This window comes from Nesoenas mayeri, assembly GCF_963082525.1.
Source record: "Nesoenas mayeri genome assembly, chromosome: 5".
Classification (NCBI taxonomy): Eukaryota; Metazoa; Chordata; class Aves; order Columbiformes; family Columbidae; genus Nesoenas; species Nesoenas mayeri.
This window is the reverse complement of record NC_137548.1, coordinates 25,622,205-25,642,514: the sequence shown is the minus strand read 5'-3', so window position 1 is coordinate 25,642,514 and position 20,310 is coordinate 25,622,205. Positions and strand designations below refer to the sequence as shown.

At 48.6% G+C, this 20,310-nt stretch overlaps 1 protein-coding gene across 6 annotated transcripts in view; it reads right to left on the bottom strand.

The window, feature by feature from the left end:
- The window catches only part of AREL1 (apoptosis resistant E3 ubiquitin protein ligase 1), a 40,998-nt gene that overhangs the window by 3,449 nt on the left and 17,239 nt on the right, over window positions 1-20,310 (bottom strand). For 4 of the 6 annotated variants that reach the window (XR_013922213.1, XR_013922214.1, XR_013922216.1 and 1 more), the window contains 8 exons: window positions 19,915-20,024; window positions 19,217-19,396; window positions 18,945-19,070; window positions 18,623-18,752; window positions 18,477-18,535; window positions 18,197-18,286; window positions 17,033-17,208; window positions 15,788-16,847 (listed from right to left, as the gene is read on the bottom strand). Coding sequence is in view for 1 of the 6 variants with exons in the window: in XM_080345904.1 (XP_080202030.1) it covers window positions 16,745-16,847; window positions 17,033-17,208; window positions 18,197-18,286; window positions 18,477-18,535; window positions 18,623-18,752; window positions 18,945-19,070; window positions 19,217-19,396; window positions 19,915-20,024 (974 nt within the window). In the remaining 5 variants the exon portion in view is untranslated. Of the gene's footprint in view, window positions 1-13,740; window positions 16,848-17,032; window positions 17,209-18,196; window positions 18,287-18,476; window positions 18,536-18,622; window positions 18,753-18,944; window positions 19,071-19,216; window positions 19,397-19,914; window positions 20,025-20,310 lie in introns of those variants that run through there. The other 2 variants (XR_013922215.1, XM_080345904.1) reach the window with 2 other exon arrangements.

Here is a 20,310-nt window from a genome sequence, read left to right as displayed (position 1 = left end):
TCTGGCTTGCTCCACTCTTCCCTCCCATCCTGACTCTGCGTTGTTGTGAACTACAGCTGACCCACAGCTCTTTGCCTCACCTGTCCCTGCCCCAATATCCATATCCTATATGGCACCAGCCCCTTGGCCCCTGCTGAGCTCAAGCCTCCAGCTGGCTTTAGGGCCACTGCTAGAAACATTATAGCACACCTGTTCTTCAGATGAGGGTTTACAGCCAAGGCTAGCACATCTGGATTGTAAAATAGACATTTGGAAGTTTATCAACATGTTTCCAACAGTCTGAGTATGGCAGAGACTCTGTCTCAATGCTTTAGTGGAGGAAGCAGCTGGGCTGGACAAATGGTTCGGTGTCCTTCTCATGCCCCGTACAGGCTGGGCTGAGCCCCACACCCTCAAAACCAAACTGCCTGTTCCTGACACTGGTGGTCCAGGAAGCCATGTCAGCAAGGCCCTAGGAGGGAAATGGGGAAGTGAAATCCAGTGCCCTTCCCACCCCAGAACCTGCTGACGCAGCTGCACCAAGCTCCCAGAAACACTGCCTGCTCAGAAAACTGGTTGTGAATCTGCACCATATGTGCTGGGGAGGGGCAAGAACCGACTGCGTCGGCTTGGTCTCATGCAAAGCTCAGCCGCCAACAGCCTCCAGGGCTTTTGCTCTCAGCAAAGTCCTGATCAGCAGCAGCATCAAGCTGCCACTAATGGATTTGTCAGCACCAAGGAGATCTAAAGGAGGAACATGGCCCACTGCCCTGAGTTGTTTCATCTGCACAGCCCCTCTCATCATATTAGTTTCTCAGATGTGCAACTCTCACACCCGTGCTAACAACAGACCTCCCACACAAGCGTTCTGTAACGTACTCTGATTTTGGTCTCTTCCCAGCCATTCCTCACCAACAGAAACACGGCTCATGCTTCAGGGTCTGAGTGACACAGAGGCAAAAAGAGGCAGAAGACGTGTAAAGCTGATGGAGCAGGAGCTAGCTCTGCCCACAGCGCACAGGAAAGCTTTGGTAACATGGTGGTGGTTGCTTCCCAGAAAATCTTCAGATGGCCTAGGTCTAAGTTCGCAGCACCTGATCAACATTCCTTCTCCTGATAGTGAAGCAAGGCAATGCTAGCTAGAGATGTGCTCTCCAAAACTGCTCCTTCCTTCATTCTCACCCTGCAATAGACTGGCTGGCATCTGGCAAGGTCTCCTCTCATGTCCTTCCATTTTGCCAGCCAACCTGCAGGTGAAGGCCACATTCATATCCTGCAGTCCTGACTGCCATGCCTGGCTCTCATCAGCCCTGAACGAGACACCACTCTGCTACACCAGTGGCTGAGCACTGTACAAATATCTACAGCAACTGGCAAAGGTGGCACAAAAGGACACACTTCTTTCAAGCTGGATCAGTCTCTTCACTTCTCTGCAGTGCAGTAGGCTATAAATGTATTTATACCTATTTCACAGCCCTTTGGAGGCTTGGGAAGACTTGAATTCTTTCATCAGCTCCACCTGAGTGAATCTCATAACCCACATGCTCTCAATAATATTGAACTACCTCTTTAGAGGCACTAGTTCAAGTTCAGAGCACTTCAACAGAGGAGGCTGGAGTAGGGATGATGGTGTGAAGGTCAGGCATAACACCAAACCTTCAGACACCATACCTGCAGCTTTGGGGATGCAAATGGATTTCTAGAGCTCTTTGCACTCGGCCAATTTCTTGATCCTTCCATATCTGTTTCAAAAGCTTGAGGCTGCAGAGTTCCCGAAAAATCCTGGAAACAAAAGCAGCCTGACTTGACTTAGGTGAACATGTGGAAGAGCACCAGCATAGAGAGACCTAATAACTTCTAAACAAAGCCCATGACAACAGGGCCAGGGCACTGCCCCACAGTGCTGATGCTGGGACCCAAGTTCAGTCCTGGCTCTGTCGCAAGCTGCTTCTGTAAGCTCAGATGAAACATCTAACTGCAACCCTCAGGTACAAAGTAGAAGAGAGACCATCCCACACACCCACTCTCTGTTTTCCCACGTCCTTGCTGGGCCCTCCAGCAATAGAACGAGGCACGTTACATAGAACAAAAGGCATACTGTAGGAGAAAATGGCTGAATTAATGTGAGAACTGCACATATACCACTGCTTAGGGAAAACAAGCACATTTAGCTGCACCTACCACTAAGTGCATATAACCTTGTCTGAAGTCCATGCTAGGGCCAAGTCTACTACTGGATGCTTCTTCCACAGGACCTAGAGAACTTACAAAGACACTAGTGGCAATTCAGGATGAGAGGCACTGAAAGACATGACAGAGAAGAACAGGTTGGAAAATAAGGAAAGGGGATTCAAAACATCATTAGAACCTTACCAAACAAATTCCCCTCTTGCATCTGGATGTACCAGCGGGCTCATCTGCCCAGACCATCCCAAACGGTATATTTTCACAGACAGAGGAAGCAACATAGCTTTGCATTTCTCAGTAAACTGAGCTGCTCGCCACTAAGCTTCCAGGTCACCAGGTCTGCTGACCCTTCCTCCCTCCCAGAGCATAAATCTGCCCCCCCTGCCAGGCCCTCCCACCCCAAGGAAGGCAGGTCTTGCTCATGACAGCCAGTGCTTTGTTCAGCGCCTGAGCCAACACTTCCTCCCAAGGGAGAGCACAACTCCACAGAGGCAAAGGTCAAGTGTGCTCTTCCCAAAGCTAATGGTTTGCCTTTGCCACTTAATACAGGCTGAGATCTCACAGCTGACACAGAGCTTCTCCTGAGGCTGGGAATGGAGCCTTTGCAGGCAGAGGAAGGAGCACACCTGGGGCACAGGTACATGGAGAGAGAACATCTGCCCTTCACCACAAGCCTTCAGGGCACCAGCAAAGAGGCAGCTAGGAAAACAAACCCTCCCATCAGATATTTCATTGCTATTTTGTGAAATAACCCTGTTCTTGCCCTCACCAGTTCAGGCCTAATGTCAAAGATGGCCAAGTGGCAGGTGGTGTTTAATTTCCATTTTGCTTTACAGCCCTGCCTCCTTTAGGGAAGAGTGGAATCAAGCCAGCTTCACCACTGTAGAACCTGGGGGCAGCAGCTCAGACGGCTTCCAGCACCACTCTGCTGTACCCAGGAGTGGTCCTACTCTGCAGTGCTCAGCCACAACCCTGCAAGGAGCAGTGTGGGCAAGGGAGCAAGGAAGGGCCCCATCACTCTTTTTGCAGTGGAGGTGAGGAAGAAACAGGCTTCTACGGTCCTCACTTCATCTGGCCATGGCCAAGCAAGCAGGTCATCTTGGCAGAGGAGTGCATCTCCTGGTACTCTCTCACACAATCACAGACTGGTTGAGGTGGGATGAAACCTCTGGAGATGGTTCTATCTGGCCCCCTGCTTAGACCAAAATGGTTAGGGCCATGTCTGGTTGAGTTTTTGACCCTGTCCAAGGATGGAGGCTCCACAGCCTCCCTGGGCAGCCTGCTTCAGTGTCATTCACACTGATCTGACCTCTGCCAAAGGTGGTCATCAGCCACCTTTGCTGCAATGGGTTTGGTCACTGCCAGAGGAGCTGGAAGTGCCACTCTTGGAGATGTGATACCCGTGGACCTGCACAATGCTTTTGGTTGCACCTCTTGGCTACAGTCTCCAAGAAACTCCCTCAACCCCCAAGCTACAGGGCCATGTTCAATAAGTTCAGCCCAGAGCAAAAGTGGGGTGTCCCCCTCACACTGACCATGCAAACACAGCGATAGCGGATCCAGCCCTTGTTGTTTCCCTCCATTTCTTTCTTTCCATTCAAGGCAAATGAAAAAGTGTGGTGGGGGAGGGCAGAAGACATCATTTGGCAGGAAGACTTTATTCTTTCAGAGTTGATTGCCTCTGAGATTGAGGAGGATTAACCCTACAGCCCCTCCATAAACACCAGACTCCCCCACAGCCACCACCCCCACAGACCCACGAGGATCCCGGGCCTGCAAGCCTGTATTCACGGATCTGTACCATTTTACCTCCTGGTGCTTTTCTGGTTCTCATTATCTCTGCAGAGCTGGTGACACTTAGACATTTCACCTCCCTGGAGGCTTTTTCTGGCACCTTAAGCCTGATTTATGCAACACAGCCACAGCCGTCCTGATCACCCATGCTCACCTCTGGCTTGTTAACACCCTGGCCAGCCAAGGACCCTTCACCTCCCACCAGCAGATCCAAACCAGGCTGAACCTCTGAGCACACCGGAGTTAAAGCCTTGGCAGCTTTCTCCTCCTATCCCTTTCCCTCTCATCCATCGCTCGTCATTAATCACAGCAGCCTCTTTCCACCAGGGACCTGCCTCGGCAGCTGCCAGGGGAAATCCCAGAGGCAGGGCAAAACTAATTAGCAGTTGTCGGGTAACACTACCAATAACCTTAGCCTAGTCATTAACCCCAGCTGCATCTCCAGCTCGGGGTCCCTCCCCAGCCCAGGGGATGCTTCTGGCGGGAGAAGCGGCTTCTTCCCCAGCCTCTTCTGCTCCTGCTAGAAACCAGTTCAGGAACACAACAGCAGGGGATTTAAACAGCTCTTAACACTTATCACTGCCTGTCCCCGAAGGCAAATCTAAATCCAAAGAATGGCTACAACACATGTATATCTGTTTGCAACACCTCATTGGAGGAATTAAAGAGTGACAATGATACTGTACTCAGGACACGATGACAACTACTTCCATCAAGCCAAACAAGACTGAGGCCAAGGTTGGTCCAGCCTACTAAATGGTGCTAGAGCTTCAGCCTGGGCATGGTACCAAACATTACAGTGGAGCCCCTCTACATGGCCCCTAGACATCTTTGCATTTGCAGGCCTGGCGATATTTAGAAGCCTCTCTCCACCATCCTGCTATTCCTTTTCAGGCTCTTTCATGCTCTTTGTCCACACTGCCTGCACAAGCTGTTTTGCAGGGGGAAGGGTCATCTCTGATGAGCCATCTGTATCATACCTAATGCAAGGAGGGGTGAACTGCCTCTGCGAGGCAAACCTTGCACCTTTGTGTTGTACTTGGACACATCTGTCTTGCTTGTGTTATGGGAAGGGCCTGTCCTCTGTCCAAGTCAACAAATATTGTCACCTGGAGAGGAAGGACAAGAGCACTGAACACTATAACCTGGATACCCCACACTCTCCCTCTGAGGCCGTTGCAGCACTCGTATCCAGCCAGGCCCGCCGGGGAGGAGGATCAAGCAAGGGCAGCTGGACAGGAGCCCTTCACGCCAGCCAGGCTTCCACATACCAACCACAGAATTTGCATCCGAAGCCGCTAACAAATGAGGTGAAGGAAAAGTATGGAACAGGGACCAAGTCTGGTCATGGTTTGAATCCTGACTCCAGAGCAGCTGGTGCAGACTGGCGGGTGATACACCACTCAGCTGCCTCAAACACTCTTGCTGAGCTGAAATGTCCTCCAGCATGGACCAAGCATACCCTTCCACTTCCTTGATTTCCTGCAGTCTGGTAAAATTACAGGTAAGAAAGGACCCACCACACCCCCTCCCAAAGCAGACTTTATGCATCCAGGGTGCAAGGGGGAGTGGAGTCAAGACAGCAGGTGCACAAAGTGGTTTGCAGTGATTCACCACAACTGAACATCCCTCCAACCAAACCCATAGGCTCCAAGACCCCATCAACACATCACGGTTCCTCAGCTTTTGCCGTGCTGTGAGCTCCCCTTGTAACATGAGTGCCACTACCTATTCTGCTTGCAGAGCTAGAGCAGGCTTTCTTCCAGCTGGAAGCCATCCAGAGCTGCCACCAAGGTCCAGAAAAGGGAGCAGGAGGTGCTTCAAGGAGTGGTGGAAGGGAAATGGAGGCCAAGGCTCAGGGGCACTGAAAAAACCCAGTATCTGTGGGTGCTACAGCGAGAGGTACCATGGGGTCAGACCTTTCTATCGCTACAGCTGCAGAGATTTCCCTCTTTACATCTGTCTCCCTACCATCTGCTGAGACGACTGCAGGGGAGAGGAGGTTTGCAAGGGTCACTCTTGGGCCAAAGCAGATGGAAAGGACCTGCTGTGAGCATTTTACTAGAGATGGGCCAGACAGCTGCAACATGCCCCCTGGCTCCCCAGCCCTGCAGAGGGCTTACTGGGATGCAGCGCACGGAGAGTCCCAGGGCCACAGGCACCGGCTCACAGCTGCACACACTGCCCTGGAGGCTCGCTCGCAAGGACAGGGGGCTGCAGCTGGACAAAGAAGTGAATTAATAAGCTGTTTAAGTCCTTCAGCAGAGGCCTGAACAAACAGATGCTGCCAGGAGCTGGTCCCTCCCCCTCCTGGGGACTGTCCTTCTGGTCAGAGACAGATTTTCACAGTGCTTCCAGAGAGGGAGAACCAGCAGCACTTTTGTTTGATACACAGAGCTCCAGGGCCGCCTTCTCCCCCTGTGCCTTTGAACCCGCTCCAGACTTCTCAGCCCTCCAGGCCTCCAAACCTGGCCTGCTGTGGACCTAATTAACTCCCTTGATCATTTATGGTCTTTTGTCACTAAGGCAAGTAACAGGTGAACAGAGGCAGCAGATCCTCACGTGTGCTCACATGGACTCAACTGCTCCCTTTGGTCTGCTGATGAAGCTCTCTCCTGCCTGCCAAGGATGCCCACGGTCCCTTCTCTGCAGCCAACCACTTCAGAGGGGCTGAGGAGAACACACAGCCTCCCTGCTTCCAGCAAGCTCCCTCAGTACCATTGCAGCCATCAGAAAACACCAGAGTCTTCTCAGAGCATGACATCTTTGAACTCAAGCAAGAAGACCACGGATGACACCATAACCTTGTCTCCTTTGCTAGCACCAAGACACCCCTGAGGGTTTCTCATCACTCCCTGTTGTTTGCACATTTGCTCATGCACCCACACATGCTCAGAAGGCTCTGGATCAGCAGGCCAGGCACAGGCATCAGGCCCGGTGGTGATGCTGCCACAGTAGTTTCTCCCCTCATTGGTATCCATTCAGGTTTGCACAAAGCCAGATGGATTTAAGAACCTGACCCCATTGATCTTTTACCCATGTTCCCTTCTACCCCTGGCACTACAAGGATGGAGGGCGGCAGGGCCTTTCACAGGAGGATGCCAGGGCAGGATTATCTTGGCGTTCCTGGACCAAACAGGCAGCTCCTCAGTCTTTGGAAACCTTCCTTGCCTTTGTTCCTTGGCCTTCTAGGGCTGGGGGAAGGGATCCAAATGAACATGTTTGTGCTGTTCTTCTTAATAGGGTGTTGTGTAACACAGAGGAAAGTGACTACACCGGGGACCCCAGCTGAGAACAGAGACTTTAATCCTGCTGCCCAGGGAAAACTTGGAAAAAAATACCTACATCTGTTCTGTTGCATTAGGCTCATGGCTCAGAGGCTGACAGCTGACCCTGGCTGCTCATGATGCCAAGGTACAGCCCCTGCCAAACAGTGCCAGGGTAAATTACCATGACTGATTAGAAAGGCAAAAGGCAGCCAGAGAAAACTGGGGAGGGAGATCTCCCTGTGCAGGTTTCTGGAGAAGGCCAAGACAGAATGCATCAGAGCACTTTGTCTTCTCCGCTGCCACATTGGCAAACAGAGCAAAGAATGAGCAACAGTGGAAGAAAACAAGGCAGGGGAAGAGATGCAGGGAAAGGGCTGAAGGTAAGGAGGCAGAGAAGAAACCACAGCTGCATCCACCTCTTCACGGTGCTCACTAAGGATGGGCTTCAGGAGACAACCCTCCTAAATCAAACCTGTGCTAGGCTGGGGCCATGGAGGAAGAAAGGTGCTCTTGTGTCTATAACCGGGGTTTAAAGGCTCAAGAAGCATACGGGGCAGATGCTGGCCTCGCAGAGCAGTGCACACTCTCCCTGCTGTCAGTCTGCCAGCTCTGGGTCATGTAAGAACACAAGTGTGGGGCTCCCTGACCCAGCACTCCAACACAGCTTTGTCATCACCTCACATCCACCCAACAGCTCAGAAAGGAGTATAAAGGAAATAAACTATCCAGGGAACAGAACACCACTACTGAAATTTGGCTAACAGCAGACACCTAGATGTTTTGGAAATATGTCAAAGGCTTCTCACCATATTTGGCAGGTCTTTCCATTGATAGGCCTACTAGGAACATGGTAGATGCTGCCCTGGGACCACAGGGCATGAGGGAGAGGCCCTTCTCTGTGCAGCCCCTTTGACAGGCACAGCAGGACACTGAAGGCGGCCCTCCCCGAGGTGGGAGAGGGCTTCTGGAAAGCCGTTAACACCCAGTTCTGTGAAGGATCTGCCTGTTCCTTTTTCAAGTATTAAATCGGCTCAACCCTAATTAGCATGACACCTATGACAGGATTAAAGCAGATTCTGCTTTCCTGCCTAGGGCCACCAGCTGCCAAACACTCCTCAAGGCCAGGATCCTCTACAGGACAGCGCGTGGCTTCAAGAGAAGCAGAAAGAAAACTCCTTTCTAACTCCTGTCTGTCACAGGCAGGTTTTGTCCCCAAAGCAGGAAGGTTTGTTTGGTTTAAATATTATTTAACCATGGATGTTTTCATTATCCATATCCATGTCACACTTTTATCCACCCTTAGGAGGGTGCTTTCCTCGGTCCATCTGTGGAGCAGACAGCTTTGGTTAGCCACGTGCTTGTTGCCTTTCAATCCCTGCTGGCTGTCGCTTTGACCTTGCTCGACAGGACAAAGGGATCAGGAGGATCTGTGTTTCCTCAGCACCCTTCAGCCTTCTGTAAACTTCTAATTCAACACCACAACCTCATATCAGACTCTGGTCCTCTATCAGTCTCCACAGGCTACCTCTTCACACAATCCTAAACCTGCAGTGCTGAACCAAGTGCTTGAGGAGCAGGGATCCTACTGAGAAATGCAGCCAGAGATGCTTTCTGATCCATGAGCATGTCTGCACTAGAATCTAAAGATGCCTCTTGGGTCCAACACCACCAGTCCCATGACTCTTTACCACCTTGCTCCCTGCTGTTGGACCTGGTGCCTCCCCCTCTGCTCCCTACACTGCTGGGGAGCAGATCGCTCAAGGTCAGAGCCTCAGGCCTGAGCTGGCTCAGCAGTACCAAGTGCATTTCACCTCACTAATGTGTTTGGTATGTGGCTTCTCTGAAACCCTGCCACTTCCCACTTAAATTGCAGCTCAGCCCTGCTCAGGACTAGGAACCAGAGGGGCTGAGGCACAGCAGAGCCAACTCTCGGAAAGATATTCCCAGAGCGCCTTCTAAAGCCACTTCCCACAGGCTACTGACACCGCTAACTGCAAAGTGAGAGGTCAGCTGTGCCAAGCCACCTCCACTCAAAACCAGCCTGAGGCAGTGTCCAAGGCAGGCACCGCCTGTGCAGGAGCCACTGCAGGACAGTTGCCCCCTGAGGATGGTAGCAGGCTCCTTTTTCTCTCCTGCCCCTGGAGCTGCTGCACTGCTCCAGTCACCTACTGCAGCTCATCCAAGCTCATGACAACCTCCATAGCCCCAGGTTCCCCGGAAAGTCTAGTGGTGCCTGCAGTTAATAATAAAAAAATCCATTTAGTTATAATGAGCCCTAAAAAGAGAACATCAGCTCTCCATGCAACAGCTCAATTCTGCATTCTGGTCCATGCATTAAAACTCTTTCTCCCCTTGCAAACTGATGACTAATCTGTGTCTCAAAGCCTGAGGGAACACATCTAATCTGGTTAGTGTTATTGCTGTTGTTTGTTCATGTTATGCACATTATTCTAACTAAGCGATTTGTCCTGAGTCTCCTGAGAGACAGTGCTGCAGGTTAATAATACATATGAAAATCCAGCTTCCTTTCATGCATTTTAAATGTATTGCCTGTTGGAAAACAAAAGGACAAGGGGGAGTGGTGCAGCAGGGACTTGTGCAGGACCAGGGGATGCTCCCTGGACGCTCCTTCACTTCTCATATGCTTCCGTTTGGTGATTAGAAGCACAGCAAGAGAATCTGCCAGACAACTCATTTGCTAGATTAAGAGATCTATTGAACAACAACAACAAAACCCCCAGACAACAGTAACTCAAACTGCGGGGTTTCAACAGAGCTGAAGCTGGCCACTCTCAAACCTGACCAGCTCAAGTTGACTATCGGTCCCCCTCTGGTGGCCAACCAGCCACAGCCACCTTCTGTTGACAGCACAGGGCTGCCACGTTGCTACCGGTCCCTGCACCGAGGCACCTTGAGCACCCCTAAGCCCCACATCCCCCAGCACCCCAAGCCCGGCCAGCATGGCTCTGCTCAGCAGGCGGCTGGGCAGCACGGCTTCCGAGCATGGAGCCGAGTCAGGGAGCATGGCAGCCCCAGACACCAGGGCAGATATCATGAAAGTCTTCTAAAGGGGAGAAGATTCATTACCAGAACAGCCAGCATCTGTTCAGCCCTCCAATGTGACAGCCTCCGGGCTACCCACAACTAGGCCCTTGATTTTTAATAGCGATACTGTGTGGCACTAGGAGCCCCCATCTTGAAACAGGGACCCATTGTGCAAGAAGCTACACAACATCCAGACACAGAGAGACTGTATGCTCTGTGGGATGGGGAATGAGACGGTAAGAAAGGACAGAAGATGAACAGGAAGAGAGCAAGCAGAAGGAGACAAGACAACACTGGTCAGCATAAGTGACAGCAGTCAGTGAGATGCTCTCAATGGGTGAGGACACGCAGCACAAAACAACAGTCCAGTGTCTTACAGAAGATAGCAAGGTGACATTTTTATACTATAATTTTTCGTTTCAACAATGACTACAATTGCTACCAGTGTGTTGCCTGTTGTTTCCAACATAAAGGAGCCCAGCAGAGGGAAGGCTGTGTACTGCTGCCGACTGCTCTGGGCACAGACCAGGAGAAGGGCTGCCAGTTTTCCTTAAGTAGGAGTCTGAGTCTGTCCCACACCAGCAATAAAGATCTCTGCAAATCTGAGCTAGCCTCTACACAGCAAACCACTTACCCAGACAAATCTGAACCCCTTGGAGCTGGTTTCATTTTTATTTCCTTGTGTTTCTTCACCCACTGCAATAAGCAGCACTATCTCATCTCAAGGTAACCTCACACTTCAGTTACTGAAGCACAAGAAAGCTGCAAGCAGCTGTTCCTTCTGTAAGAGATGAGATCTCCAAGATTATGCATAAAATTGCATGGGTTTACAGGCCTTCAGAATTATGTTAGCACAAATCCCCAAATTAAGGGGTGGGTACAGGCCAAGATACTTCTCACAACTTATCAGAGAATTGCCTCGAGAGGGAGAGAAGAGTTTGGTTTTGGCCACTGCAAAGTCACTCCCCTGCAAAATCACCCCAAATCACTCTAGCCTTCACATGCCTCAGAGAAAGCTCTGGAGCAGCCTTAGGCCAATTCCAGTTTCTCCATCCCTCATATGGTGCAAGAGCTCTGCTTCCTTCATCTGTATTCATTGCAGCTTTATACCAAGGCCGAGATGTTTGGCTCTTGGCCTCACTCCCCGCTTCCAACACCACGTGCAATTGCCCATGCCTCAACATACTTTGCAGCATGCCATCCCTGCAGAAGGGTAGCTGGAAAAGACTGATCAGGAATTTTGGGTGAACTTCAGCTACAGCTGTTTTGTTTTACTACAAAAAAAAAGTTATAGCAAATTAGGTCTAAAAATGAACACATTCATGCAGTAACACCTCCCTCCTACAATCAAGTTTCATGCTCCGAAGAGCAGAGATTAGAGTTTCTCAAGCATTCAATTAAAAACAAAACAACAACAACAAGAAAAATCCAACCAACCAACGAAACACAACACACACAGAAAAACAAACAAAAACCAAACAAACAAAATCAAGGAAAGGGTTTAAGAGGAAGACACTAAAAATCTCCAATCCTGCACTGCACAGCTGGTGCCAAGGCAAGCTGAGGTTCTGGTGGACTTTGCTGTTTCCTGTAAGTTTTTTCCTTTTATAGTTCCCATCATCACATGTAAAAACTCCCTCTGCTGTCATGTGCCAGGTTAGCTGGACAGAAGATGGTAGCAGAACAGTCAAAACCATATAAAACACAGTAATTCACTGTGGCAACCAGGAGTTACAACCTGGTTCAACTGACCAAAACTCCAATTTCCCAAGCAGCACAACTTGACGTATCCCAGGTCAAGTGGCCCTGTATGGAATCAAGTATCCTAAGAAATCATGCAATTCCTTGGTACTGCTGGAGACACAAGCTGGGACATGTAGGATTCCAGCACCATGTGCATGGGCACAATTTCTTTCCCAGCCCCAAGTCCATGCCAGGTGCCAGGATAAATGGAGGCTGTGGAGTCCACAACAAGTCACTGTCACCACTCCCTCTCCAAGACATCCAAAAAAACTGGTGATCAGGATGGACAACACAGGCAACCAGAGGACATCATGCATCCTGCAAAGAGAGGCAGAAACTTAAGAACCTACTTCATGCTAAAGTAACACAGCATGCTGAGTGCTCTCCTTCACACCCAGAGTTTCTAAAAACTTCAGCCTCAATTTGGCCCCCTTCCTAATAGGCCGTATTACTAATACTGGTTGTGACGCGTAGACATGTCCATGAGATTTGTTGTATACCATTTTGCTCATGCCAGGTTTGCAGGCAAAGTCAACCACCTTTTAGTGCCCTTGACCCTGACTCCAGCAGCTCTAGACTCACAGCTTCTGTGATTTCAGTTTTTGGATTCTTCATAACACTCACCACTGCTTTATCCAGCCTCTGTTTTCCCTGAGTCCAGTGTAAGACAACTTTGTTCCCACCAGGAGCTTCTAAATAATACCATGACCCAGCACAATGCTACAGAACAATCGCCAAGAGTCAACGCACTGCTCACTCTTATTTAGCTAGTGCTCATGGCTTGAAAGCCAGAATCAAGGCTTAACAGTGGTTTCATACGGGAGAACATCTGTCTAGTTATACAGTGGAACACAGGCAGCCAGCCCATGCTATGCTGCCTGAAGATGGACTAAATCTTTGTACAGCCCAGGAAACAGTGTTTTCATTGTTCTATGGGCAGCAATGCTAATGGACACAGAATCATGTTGCAGAATCTTCTCAAGTTTTAAAGTTATTATTTTAATCCTTAAGCTAAAAAAAACAAATCCAAGGAAAACTAGTAATAAATTTAACGGTTTTTGTCAGAGCTGGGAACAGCTCAGAGCATCACAGAAATTGAATATTGTCCCTGAAGGCAACAAGCTGTCAACAAACTAATTACTCTGTTGTTTGTTAGCAGACACTTGCAGGTAGACTGTTTCCACTCTGCAATCTGAAAGTATTTTGTACAACTTAAAACGGTGCAAAGGACTGAAATGCTGCCTCCTCTCCTGGTTTGATCTGACCCTCTTGACAGTACAGTGAAGCACAAGCAGTGCAAATACCTGCAACTCAGAGCATCAAGTAATAACACAGTGAGATGAAAAAGTAACGGCACCAACTGCATTGTTAGTTTAAATAAAAGAGTCCTTAAAATATTTTCTGGCATTACCAGCTGCTTCATCCCATTTTCCAACCTACTGCAGTAGCCTATAAGCCCCAGTCTAGAGTCCTGCCTCTTCCCAGCAGCTCCCAGGCCCTGGGTTCAGTCAGGCATCCTGGAAGGCTGCAGGTGGAGAATCATCCTCTCCCTCCTGCAGCAGACCTCAGTGAGACACCTGAAAACCTGGAGAGACCCCTTGCCCATAGACAGCACTAACCAGTTTGATTCCCTCTGTACAGCCCCAAAAGAACACTAAGCTGTGAAGGTAGCATTTTTAAAATATTTTATTTATTATACAAACTATTTACAAAATCAGCTACTACAACCACAGGCTTCCAAATTTTGGCTGAACTCTGCCAGAAATCCACCAGAGGGAACTAGGATTTGACCACAGCTCCTAGTTTCTAAAAAACATGCAACGTTGCCCGCAGGTGCAGACTGAGGTCAGACCCTCCGCACCTCAAAGCAGCTTCAGGAAACACAGAACCCATCCAAGATGATACCAGGATCCCAAAGATTTCTACAGAAGGTTCTCTATAAAGTGAGAATAAATAGAGGGTAAAACGAAAAGTAATGAGCCTCTGCCAGAAGTAATATATAGGATGGGTGACCAAAGCACATCCCCATTGCCAGTGTTAAGGGCAGCACAAAAAGTGACTGCTCTGGGAAAGGGTGTAAAGCTAGAGACAAGTTTAGAAACATTGTGATGGATCTCAGGAACATGGGACCAGCCAGGGGCCTGTAGAAACAATGGGGACATGTTTAGTTGATTAAGAGCACCCATCACAGTTCTGACTTGTGTAAAAGAAGAAAGTCCTTGGCATCTGCACAGCTGCTGGGACACATGGGGTGCTGGCTACAATGCTGTGAGAGGCATTTTGGAGCGCTTTCCAGCAGAGGAAGACTGCCCAATGTCCAGCTACTTCCGCCTCATAATAAAAAAGTCCAGCTCAGGCGAAAAAGGGAATAGATTCCTGAGGAAGATGTCACTGGCAGAGTTGGCCCATAACTACAAGGCTGGAAACATCCTCACCAGGTAAGACTGCAAGACAAGGCTGCAACGTGGGAACAGCACCAAGTTACACCGCTCAGCAAATACAAGTTAAGCCGAGCACCACCACCTCCTCTTGGGCCCTCGAGAAAGCAGCGAAGTGGTGGCATGGAGAACACAGGAGCTGCAACTCTACTGACCACGGAAGCCATCTGCAATGTAAATAAAATGGTACCATACTCTCCACCCGAAGTAGGTCATGACCTCGCAGAATGGAGCCTGCACTAAAAAAGGGAGAATGGCCACACTTAAAGTGATCTGTCAGAGTGCAACAGTGGCAGCTCTCAAACTGGCAGCCTCCCAGCACCTCAGTTCCAGCAAGGGAATGAATTCACAAGGCAAAGAAATCCCCCTGAGTAGTCTCAGTGCTCAGCTGGCTGCTTTTTGGCACCAAAATGACTTGTTTTTTTCTGTACAGAAGTAACACACTCAGCCCAAGAATGACTAAGATGCTGCCTTAAAAACATTTTCTAGATGTAGAATGTTTCCGCCAAATTCCCATTCAATTCAACTAAGCTATACTGGAAAAAGCACACACAGTTATCTTAAAACATCCATACTGTGCAGAAGTCTGCCTGGATAATTTTGAGGACAGCAGAAAAGGGCAATATATTATTATGCGACTTTCTATCTAACACAATGCTCTAAAATTAGCTCAGGGATGCCAGTCTGAAACTCCATTCCAGAAGAAATCCAGCAACTCCATAACCCAATGAAAACTTACATTGCAGGTAGTAGCAATGTAGGTTTCTCACATTTTGACTCCTGCATGCCTTTGACTCCTGACCTGAACTGTCTAATGGACTGTTGAGAACTTAAAAGATTTGGAATTTTGCTTCACTGAAGAAGTCATCAAGATTCCCAGATTCCCTTTATTGCCCTGGGAAGGGCTGAATGGACTGCCAGCAAGAACACGCCCCAATCATAAGCCAGCACTTCTCATGCTGGTCTGCTTACTCATCTCCCCACAAGCCTGACAACGGTGCGTGCAGGCTGCTGAGTGATCACGTGAGTTAAGTTCTAGTTAGCATTTTGTGCTGGAAAGCCAGCAGCATGGAATGGAACAGGAGGAAAGGAGAGCTGAAGAAGGAAGGTAGGAAGATCAAGAGGACAGAAAGCCAGCTGTTCTCCAGGTTCCAGCACCCCTCTGGAAACTCTGCCTGAAATGCAGTAGAGAAAGCAAGTCTCTGGCTGCTGCATGATAGAGGTAGAAGCCAAGAGCCTGTGGGATGACGGGGCGAAGAAAGCAAGTTTTGCGCAGTACCATCAACTCAACAACAAACACAAGTCCAGCGCACACTGTAGCTGCTTACTGACCTGTCACTGTTACTACATGACACACATTCCCTGAAGGTGAACACGGGACAGGCATTGGTGCTCAGCATTGAGGGATCACACTCAGCCCATACTCTCTCCTGAGGAAAGGAAAAGGCATGGGCATGAGACAGCTTCCTGTGCAACATCCACTGTCAGAAACATTCAATGGAGGAGAAACTCCTCTTCCAGTTCATTTGCAGAGGCTCATAACCAGCCACCACTGCAGAAGGACGCTTCTGCTGCTGGACCCTGGTGGAGGTAGAACAGGATCACTGTCAGGGCCAGCACTTGGGCGCCCATGAGATGGTTTTTCCCTTTGGGTTACTCCCCCCAGTGGACACTGCCCATTTTTCTCTGTGGCACAGGAGACAGCAGCATCCAGAGCAAGGTGGAAAAGACCCTTCTGGGTCAGGTGCTTAAAGAATAGACAGCCTTATACTCTTGATGAGTGACAGAGTTAGATGAACTATCAGAGACCATCACTGGGGAAGTCAAGCCAAGACATGGAAAGTTACTAAGGCTTCCCGTGAGCCAGGTTTCCAGAGGGCTCCATGCTGGTCTTCCCTCTTCCTCCCAGAGAGCTATAATAAAGGCAGCTCAGCAGATCTCCTGCACCTCGCTGGAACTTCTGCTTATGAACTTTATCTTCTCACAGAAGGAAGGGTGTACAGGGTGCAGGCAAATCAAGTGCAGTATTTCCTTGATAAATGCACCAGTCTTTTTGCTGTTTCACACTGAACCAAAAGGAGCATGAAGGAAAGGAAAAGATGAGCTCTTGATGACATATTTGGGATACGGAAAGGCCACGTGACATCTTCTGGATGACGAATTCCTTCACATGGAGTCTTTGCTCTGCCTCCATTGCCCACGTGAAGGGAAGGAGAACAAGCAGAGGACTGAACCTGGGTCTTGCCACGAAGAGCCAGGAGGCTAAGTGGTCTCCAGGAAAGGGGAAAATCACAGCATGCCAAAGCCCTCACAGCCCTCGCTGATAGCTAGCTGCAGCATTTTGTGCACTTCTTCATAGGAGTCATAAGTAGGGAGGCACAGCTGGTTAAAACTGTAAAACAAAAGAAAAAATCCATTCAGACTAGATCCGAGAGGGGACCATCCCCATCAGCTGCTTTTAGATGGGTTGACACCAGCGTCACAGACATCACGTTATACACCACTTGCCCACCACAACCAGCCAGTGTCATTCCCAAAAGCACAATGCAGAAAGTCCTTCCACCCCAGAATACTTGCCAAGTGTGGGCTGTTGGCAAAGTACTGTGAGTTGGAGCCGCAATGATCTGGAAAGATGGACAGAGTGCAGCAAACCCTCCCGGGGGCAGCTGGGAGGAACCAGTTGTGAACTGCAAGAGTCTGGCCAGCTCTTCCTGCGTGAAACTGGAGACCACAGTCCAAAACCACCTCATGACCTGTTAGGAAGCAGGAAAGGTAAAGCCAGGTCAGCCAAGGAAATCAAATAAACATATAAACAAGTTGCAAGAAGATCAGTCAATTGTCCTTCCAACAAGTACTCCAGTAATAGTCAGAATTTTTTTGTTTTACCAGGGTGACACGTAGAGGCAAGTATTACATTGTTTTTTATCAGTTAAGAGATGTCCCATGCTATTGCCTCCCACCAGTTCCTTCCCTTGAAGCAGAAAGGCTTCTGCTTTCCTCACAGAGATTTTACTTTCACAAATACCTGCATAGGCAATGAGGTAGGTTTACAACGCAGAAGCTTACGTGCTTCTTGTACTATACTCATCTTTTGCTTTTCCACATCCTCTGGTACTTTTCCAGGAAGGTGGAACCATCCCAGTGTTTACAGTCAGAAGCTTGTATTCTAATCTCTTTTCATCTTCGGTGTTTTGGCAGCTTCTATTATTTTTCTAAATGAAGCTGCTACCATTCCCATACCCTTCCCACTGGGTAAGGAATGGAGGAATGGGAACTATTACAGGGTACAAATCTAGGCTACTACATCAGTAGTCTTTACCCCAGCACTGAATTCTAAACACTCCATGTGGGCTGCAAACAAGATCTTCAAGCATCCCTTACAGTTAAGTGTACCACCATGAACATCTTCAGTAGTAAAAATTACCACAAATTCCTCGAGTCCCTGCTGAACTGTTCTTAATTAGTGTTTTGATGGATTTTCTTAAAAAGACCACTGCTGCTGATTTTTACCTGCTGCTAACTGATTAAGCATCATCTCTAGTCAGCCTGGCTGAAGGATCTCTCTAATGTGAAATGTTATTCCATAATGCATATAAGTCCTACTTCTGAATCTCAAATCTTCCAGTTTGTCCTGGAAGCCTAATTTCCACCCAAGAAATCTGTTCTTAGTTTTAAGTTGTCTTCTGCTGTAGGTGGGATAACTCGTTTCAGCAAGAAGGAGGAAGAAACCCTTTCACTTACCTTCTCACGGAAGTGCCAAGATCCTCCTACCACTACAGCATGTGCCTTGAAGTCACAGACACTGATATCTCCAGTACCGCACATAAGCAACTGAAAGGCAAGAGACTGCAGTCAGAAAGTAAGGAGCCCAGGAAACAAGGCAACAGCTACCATGCAGATTACAAATGTTTAAAATGCTTAGGAAAGAAATGTCTTGGCTCTATTCCAGACCCAGAAAACACTTCATTTGTCAGAGAGGAGGGGAAGTATGGGTAGAGATGTTTAGGGAGGCAGCAATTACCTCAAGCTCATTCTCATCAAAAATAGCCAGGAGGTTCTCAGGAACTAACTCATTAAGACCTGGAAGAGAAGAGGAAAGAAGAACAGCAAGTGCTGTCATCCCCTGGGACATAAAGGCAGAAAGGAGGGGAGCAGACAGCACGGTACCTTTCAGGAAGTGATCCACCTCCTCTCTAACCTGACTGGCCAGCCTGTACTGGGCAAGCAGATTTAGATACAAGATCTTGTTTTCATTGGTCACTGGTACTTGAGCCCCTCCTGTCATCAGTTCCACCACCTGAAAACAGAAGAACACTTGACGTGTGACCAACAGCACTCCCCAAACCTGAACTCCCAACTAAAATAAGCCCAAGCAAGGAGCTAGTGCCCAGAGTAAGCTCAGTTTTCTGGGGCACAAAGAGTTCTCAGCCTCCTCTGCTACAGGCAGAAGTGGTTAAGCTGTCCCACCTTCAGGAGCCGCCTCCCTCACCTTCTCCAGCTGTCCTGTTTTGCTATACTTCTCTTCAGCAAAGACCAGATCCATCTCACTCACATCATTGTTCAGTATGAAACAAACTTTGGATTTATAGAATTCTGGGTCATCCGTTTCAAAATACTGTGTGAAACAAAAAGGTGTCAGGGACATGGAGAGACAAAAAACACATACATTGTTAACCAGGACTCTGGATCTGCTTCTACTATACCAACGTTCAACCTCTCACCGGACCAATCCAGGCTCCAGACAAGGCTGGGAAGCTTTACCTTGTAATGCATACGAAGTCCTATGATCTGAGCCAGGAAGGATCGGGTGAAGCGAGCCCGAACCAGTTGTTTGTAAGCACCTCCCAGAGATGATTCATAAAGACACTTTCCTACTAGTCGGCCTGCAAATTCATACAGTTTGAGTCGCAAATATGTGGGACGCCCTGGATTTGGATGTACCTGCAAAGAGCAAGCAAAATGAAACATCCAAGTACCACACAAGACAAGCACAAATAGCAAGTACAAGACCAGTTCAAGTCACTGCATCTCTCAGGCTGTCTCAGGAACTTTTGTGTAATAACCTTCAAGCTAAACAATAGAAATAAAACTCCTGAGACTGCCTAGGAAGCATACAAAATGTTTCACACGCACAGGCCAGAAGCAGTATGAAAGCAGAAATGGATCTGAAACATACAGACCAAGCATAGCCTCTATAAACTCTGACACCACCTCCTCTTTCCCAGTCTTCCCTGCTGGCTGACCACTCTCTGCTGCTCATCCAACCAGTTGTTTGACACATCAATGGGTTAAGATCATTAAGCAAAGCCTTGAGAAAGGCAGTGGAAGTGACTGTGCAGGCAAACTAAGGAATGGGAAAGGTTGCACATCACTTAGTGAATTTAGCAGCGTCATTATTTAACCAGCAGCATGTCAACGCACACATTTTTGTGCATTCAGCATGGCAACTGCAGACTCACCAAGGCCTGGTTGTTATCAGTAAAGCGGGTAAAGAGTTGACTGGTGGTATCAAATAACGCCTTACAGATGAGCTCAAACCACTCTCTGCGTGGACCTCCCCAGTCCAGAGCTACAAGATAAAACAACCTTGGTCAGCTGTGGGTCATCAGTTCAGGAATTTCATGAATGGTGCTCAGTAGTACCCAAAATGAGAGCTCATTGTAGTGAAGTGAGCAGCTCTATAGCAAAAAAGCAGTAGATGGGGACTCCAGAACTCTAGGTTCTGCTCTCAGACCTAGTCCTAATAATTTTTATTTGGGCCTACATAAAGTAGGGGTAGAATAGCACCAGCAGGATAATTCACTAACATCTGTGAGTAAGTGAAAGGGCTGGAAAGCCATAAAGGACAGACATAC